The sequence below is a fragment of the Brienomyrus brachyistius genome, chromosome 7, assembly GCF_023856365.1.
Source record: "Brienomyrus brachyistius isolate T26 chromosome 7, BBRACH_0.4, whole genome shotgun sequence".
NCBI classification, from domain to species: domain Eukaryota; kingdom Metazoa; phylum Chordata; class Actinopteri; order Osteoglossiformes; family Mormyridae; genus Brienomyrus; species Brienomyrus brachyistius.
In genome coordinates this window covers 27366607-27373328 of record NC_064539.1, presented here as the reverse complement: position 1 = coordinate 27373328, position 6722 = coordinate 27366607, and the positions used below count along the sequence as shown (strand labels likewise).

Sequence of the window (6722 nt, the reverse complement as noted above, 5' to 3'; positions counted from 1 at the left end):
TATGGTTTAAAAATGTTGGGAGGAAAAAGACAACAGCCTTTTCTGAATATTTAATATTTCACAGGTGTACAATCTTCACAATTCTTCCTCATAAAATGGCTTGCTAATTACATATGATAATAGTACATAATGACTGCAGAAATGTCTTCTATCCAAGTCAAATTATGTACTGTGGTGTGACTGGGAAGCTCAACATTTCACTCACGGATTTTCATTAATCGGCTTCAGGCATCCCGCGGAGGTGCATCTCTGCATTGACGTTACAGCGGAGATTACGATGGCGAACATGCGCAGATTTGTGGTAAGAATGAAGTACTGGGTAGCAGAATTACAGTAATAAAGTTTAGAGGTGGAGGCACCAAGTTGTAGTGCATGTGAATATGGTGAGATGCTGTTGAATGGCTGGTGTACAGAAATCACATCAGCCATCAACTTGCACTGGAGACCTACGGCACCCCTGATTACCTACCCAGCGAGTGACGCTTAGGGTCACATACACCTAAATGTACACCTGAATGAATTTAAACAATGGAAAAAAAAATACAAAGGGAGGAAAAACAGAATGTTGACGATTTTGCCTACAACGATTTTGCCTATAACTTAAGGCTGGTCATCTGGTCTTCCCTCAGGTTGTCTTTCCTTCAGGTCTTCCACAGTCAAGAGGGTGGGCAGCGGCTTCCAAAAAAGACTCAGTCTGTGCATTTCTGTTACGTCCCAGTAACTGAGGAATCTCTCCCCAAATTAGTCATGTTTTGGATACAATACATCGTCTGACTAAATGTTTGTCATCTGATCATACAACTTGTGCATTATTCGCACCACGAGTTTGGTACTATTATTTACTCATGGAACAATGACCGTAGCGCTGGAATACTGCAGAAATGCAGACACTGAGGTCTCTGGGCCGACCTGCCCACCTCTGCTCCAGCCAGTTCTTGAAAAAGACTGAAATCGGCCTCCTGTGCTCGGCAACAGTCCGAGTCTGTGATCTATTGACCACCAGGAGGCGATAGTGAGGATCCCTCACTGGGGTGTTTCTGCTCGATCTCCGCCCTCAGAATGCTGGCCGCTGTGTCCGTGGTAGCAGTAGCCCCCCTGCCCTTCTTCGGCTGGGCCAGGCTGCTGTAGATGGCCATGGCCTGACAGACATGAGGAGATGGTCACTGAATGTACCCCACCCCTGGGCACCCAATGACAGCCAACGTTTGCGAATGCAGCTGGTAATTCAAAAAAATGCCCGGCGCAGTTGCAGCCGGGGAGGTCAAAACAATTGGGCTGGAGGCTCAGTCACCTGGGAGACCATGCTGCTGATGTCTCCAGTGTTTGAAGGAAGCAGGATGGTGTTGGACTCCTTGGCCAGGTTGGAGAAGGCGGACACATACTGCTCAGCGACACTCAAAGAGGCCGCGGCATCTCCATTCTGCAGAAACACAAACCGCCCAGCTTATCCCAGTACACGTTCCACTGTATTAACCTTACGGGGGGGAGATCAGGTCCCCTTCAATTAGGAGGCATCAAAGCATTCACACACTACCCCTGGATGCATCTCCAAATGACTATTCTCTACGTCTGGCTAACCCATCCACACTCACAGCCAACACGCCGAGTGTGTCTACCTGCTCCGTCAGGGCATCGGACAGCAGCTTAATGGCCTTAGCCTTTGCCTCTGCTTTGGCCAAGACAGCATTGGCTTCACCTAGGGAAATTGGAAGAAACGAGAATGAGGGATTCCCTCTCGTACCCATCCATCCATCCCCTAATTGATTATCCTGGACAGGGGTCTTAACCCTATGCCAGGCTACAAGGCACAAGGTTGGTGTACATGCTGGATGGTATGCCAGTCAACAGGACACACAGCACGCGCACGCATGCACAAGTTGGTCTTCCTATCTAAATGGGGACCATCCATTCATTTCTATGGGAAAATCCCTAATCCCAATCACGACACCCTTAACCCCCACCCAGTCCTAACCGTAACCATAAGTAACCAACCAAAATACAAGACTTTTGGCACTTTTACTTTTTCGATCTCATTCACAGTTTGTTTATAAAATTGAGGTTACCCAGATGGGCACCTGAAAAATGTCCCCAAAAGTAAGGAATTTTCAGGTTTTACTGCACTTTGGGGACATTTTGGTCTCCAAATGTGATCTATGCAAACCCACACACACACACACACACACAACAATTTAAAGACACTCATTAGTCTAGCTAGCATGTCTTTGGACTGCAGGATGAAACTGCAGGAGTACCTAAAGGACATCCATGCAACACAAGAGAACATGAAACCTCTACAGACACAGAGTAGAGGTACAATTCAGATCCCCAACCTGAGGGTGTAAGTCAACAGTGCTACCCACTGAAATACCAAACCACTTACACCGATCAGCCGCAACATTAAAAGCACCTGCCTAATACCACACACAGATATGGCGCATTGCAGGTCCACAGCCCCTCGATAACATTCAGAGCCTGTTTGTAGTTCTCAGTGCAAGACAGTTAATCTTTGGAGTGAATTTTCAAGGAATTATGCGACTGAATATGTGATTTAGAAAATGAATCCCCCGACAGCCCTACATAAAATGCATTAATAAATAGCTTTACAGTTCTTGCTAGGAAAATCTGATCTCCGCAATTCAACGTACACGTCTTCCTTTTTGTGCTCTGGCTTTCCTTTAGTTTTTTTTACAGGTGTATTTGCTCTGGTATCGCCGGTGCTAGTGGTGAAACACAAAGCACTGATTAGTGGAATAACGTTAACTTCATTGTTTATTCTGTGAAAAACTAAAGATCGATCTGCCGGCAACTGCTAGTAAATTATAAACACGCCACAGGTCGTACAACTAAAACGCCATGTCCCTTTTTGAACTAATATAGGAGACGATTCACCCCATATTTTCGGACTGCCTGATGAAACAGCTCAATCCCCCCCAAATACTGACAATAACTACCAGACCTCCTGTTCATCCTCCATTGCTTTGGAGTAATAATGGCGTGTGTGAAATTTACATGTGAAGTTTAACCTCTGAGCATTTTGCATCTCCCCTGCCTATTTCGCATAAAGGTCACAGTTCCCGTTCTGCAGTGTGAAAGAGACACGGAAATGGCAAAGAACCAGAAAAACAGACAAAAATCGAGACAGTCCGGAAACTCGAAACCAGGTCTCTGAACTTCCCTGGGAATGCATGTGGTGGGTATGACCGCGCACTCAGTCTCAGCTTAATTCCATGGTGACATTACCGGCTGCCTTGTTGATCTGTTCTGCCTTCTGGGCCTCAGAGGCTAGAATCTGAGCCTGCTTCCTGCCTTCTGCCACGTTGATGGCTGCCTCTCTGGTGCCTTCTGACTCCAGCACGGTAGCCCTCTTCTTTCGTTCTGCCTCCACCTACGGGTGAATGATTAGCACATTCTGACATATTAGCCTGCTACCAAGATAACCATAACCAGTAACTATAATTCTCCTTCCGGTTATGCTTTCCAAACAGTCCTAACCACACTCAACAGCTTCTTAAAACATGAATATCCACTACAGGGACACAGTATCTGTCAGACCAAATATTGAAGAGCTGGTATCCTTCCTTTGTATCTGCTAATAAGTCAAACATCATTTTTGGGTGAAAAGATGTACAGTACTAAAGAACCATTCAGATAAAAGTTTGGGATATCAGTGATGTTAAAATGTAAAAGTATTTAAAGAGTCATTTATTTTGCAGTTCTTCTCCAAAGCAGCCTACATTTTTAAGAGAGCAGGGTTATATAGTCCCCAACTGAGAATTTAGGGCCTCTCTTATGGGCTGGTGAAATTGCTCCACCAACCCTGGGATGTGACCGAGTGCCCGACCAACCACAGGCGCAGCATCCTAACCCACTTCCAGGTTTCATCTCCAGTTCTCAATGTCCAAACCTTCCGGCAGCTCCAGGGGAGTCATCCACTCACCTGCATCTGCATGGACTCCTTAACGCGCGGAGGAACATGAATGTCCTTGATCTCGTACCTAAGGCAGCGAATGCCCCACTCGTCTGACGCCTGGTTGATGGAATGGACGATGTTGGCGTTCAGGGACTCTCTTTCCTATGCGGCACAGGTAGGGTTTGAGCGGCAGTTATACAGGGGGTGCCACGGGCACACCTGATTTTGTACTTTTAGAATTCATTCTTTTTAAAAGCGACTATATAGTGTGATGCTGAATTTCATAGGGTCTTTTGTTCTGATGACTGGTAACTGGTCATTTACATGTTAGCAAAGGATGGAGAGCAACAGAATAAAAAGGGAAAACAGATTCATGGTGCACACTGATATTTAAAGCATCTGATAAGAGCACACTCTCCCTTACCCGAAAAACTTTGTCAAGGGTCAACTTTCCAAGCTCAGAGCGCATCGTGGTTTGTGCCAGCTGAGTCACAGCGTATTCTGGATCTTCGACTCCATAGCTAGACTGGAAGGGAACAAGTACGACTGTTAGTTAGTGCGTCATTTATCAGAAATTACATTACTGCTTAAACTTTATGCAATAGCCCAGCACGAGTAATATTCAGTAAATATTGATGTTCGATAAAAAAGCCAGCATACCTTAAACGGATCTAGTATTCTGAGATACAGAACTCCATCGATCTGCAGCGTCACGTTATCTGAAACAGAAGCACGGCAATTAAAAAGAAAGAGATCGCAGACACATAACCACTGACAAGGACAGACACGTACCCAGTGAGACGGCAGACTGTTCCGGCACATCGATGACGATCTCCTTCAGGCTCTGCACATAACGAATTCTGTCCAATATCGGAATAAGGAAGTTCAATCCCTGGAAAAAATTTTAAAAAAATAACAATTAGTTATTGAAGGTATGTACTTTGGATGAAGCAGCGGTTATATAAATGCAAACTTGGGAGGGCAGCAGGTTGACTTACTGGTTCCAGGATACGGTGAAACCTGCCCATTCTCTCCACCACCCAGGCCTCCTGCTGAGGCACAAAGAGCACTACAGTGTTCATGGGGAGACTGGAAGCCCATCTCTGCTGGGCCAGGGCGGCCCACTGTGGGGGTGCGCTGCGACGGGAGTGCTGCATGGAGACGGGACAAATGTTCTAGTCATCCAGTCTAACACATCGGCAGTTTCCCCCGACTCCCTTTAATTATATCTTAAACAAAGAATTGTAACGTTGTGTTCCAAAAACATGAAACCAGTCAATACAATACATTTCCTGGCCGTATGTATGAAGGTAAAATTAACTTTGATTTTATTCTTTCCTCAACTGACTGCACAATTTAGCCGCGCAACCTGTAGAAATCATGAGTTTACACTGAGAATTATGTCCATCAATGAATGTATCACTATTAAAAACAAAACAAGTTTGTTTACATCTAACAGAGCTAAATTTTAACAAGTAAATGAACTACTCGAGCAACAAAGCGATAACGTACCTGCACTGACAGCTAGAGATGGACCGAAACAAGTGAGTTTACTCATCTTACTTAGCTAGTTAACATCGGCACAACTATTTCACTTCAGTATTACCTTCAGAAGAGCACTTCCAGTCCGACAAACAGTGCGAAGCATGTTGTAATTATTACTTCGCCCGTCAGTGAATGTCTATAGATTAAACCGCTCTTGCTCCCCACTTTATATTCAAACGTGACCCCTGACGATAGGAAGCACCGAAGTTGCAGCATGCATTCGGTACGGCGCTGAAATCCTTCCCCCTGCAAACAAACGCCAGCTAGATACAGAAGGTCCGGCTCTTTTTAGTGAGCCTCTTCATTTACTATCACTTCTGCCTTTTATAATTCAGCAACGTTTTCACTTGTGGTTTGTGTATGTACATATATATCACTTCAATTATTCAATGTAATTATACTATACTTTTTAATTTCCAGCATTTTACATCATGTTTGATATGAAAACATCCATCCATTTTTGGAACTCCTTGTGCTAGTCAGGGTTGTAGGGGGTCTGGAGTCTATGGGTGCAAGGCAGAGAACAACCCAGGATAGGGCACCTTTGGGCCATTTGGTAACTCCAATTAGCCACAGCATGTGTTCGGATTATAGGGGGAAACTGGAATACCTGGAGAAAAATCCACGATGACGTGGGGAGAAGATGCAAACGCCACACACATGAAGCCATGGCAGAGACCTGAACGATGGTCCCAGAGGTGTGAGGGGACAGTGCTAACCACTGCACCACTGTGCTGTCCCTGGTATAAAACATCATTTTAAAAACCTCAAGTATTATTACACATGTGTACTGAACATCTTATTTACGTTGTAATTACAGTTTAACTACAAACACCAAACACGGTGCATCTGGTCCTTGGCTATAAATGTATGTCACAATTCTAATGCTACTATAATGTCCATATCAAAGAGACACCTATTTGTAATTTTCAATGACTTGACATGTTACGGTCATGAGGGAAGTGGTGGCTCTAGATGTCAGGCAAACAACTGAGGTCCTTTTAACCCCTTCCTACAGTAAAGCACATTCTCTATCATGCAGTCTGTTGAATGTTTAATTCCTACTTGGAAGAACATACATTGGATTGAGAGGATGGGTGTAGCTTCCGAATCTCTTGTCCTACTTGACTGAGAACGGTTGGATGACTTGCAGTCATTTTAGCCAATTCCTCTTCAGTTGTGTTCTGTCCTGCCAGGGTTAAAAACTGGCATAAACTGGTTTATTGAGCTCTGTGTTGTTCATGCCCATGTACCTGATGTCTGAAGG

The 6722-nt window shown here is 44.7% G+C and overlaps 1 protein-coding gene across 1 annotated transcript; it reads right to left on the bottom strand.

The window, feature by feature from the left end:
- Positions 1-35: 35 nt before the first annotated feature.
- On the bottom strand, positions 36-5690 carry stoml2 (stomatin (EPB72)-like 2). The gene is made up of 10 exons (XM_049021240.1): positions 5517-5690; positions 4909-5061; positions 4703-4802; positions 4571-4629; positions 4335-4436; positions 3938-4072; positions 3241-3385; positions 1617-1696; positions 1292-1420; positions 36-1139 (listed from the first exon to the last, which is right to left on the bottom strand). The coding sequence occupies exons 1-10, from the start codon at positions 5556-5558 to the stop codon at positions 990-992; spliced, it is 1095 nt and encodes a 364-aa protein (XP_048877197.1). The 5' UTR covers positions 5559-5690; the 3' UTR covers positions 36-989.
- Between the last annotated feature and the right edge of the window lie 1032 nt (positions 5691-6722).

What these genes read in the sequence shown, in the direction of transcription:
- stoml2 (XM_049021240.1), bottom strand. Translation starts at nt 5,558, where the DNA reads ATGCTTCGCACTGTTTGTCGGACTGGAAGTGCTCTTCTGAAG. An exon ending in ACAGTCTGCCGTCTCACTGG is followed by an intron (nt 4,630 to 4,702) that starts GTACGTGTCTGT and finishes CTTCTGTTTCAG; the next exon opens with ATAACGTGACGCTGCAGATC. An exon ending in TCAGCAGCATGGTCTCCCAG is followed by an intron (nt 1,140 to 1,291) that starts GTGACTGAGCCT and finishes CATGTCTGTCAG; the next exon opens with GCCATGGCCATCTACAGCAG.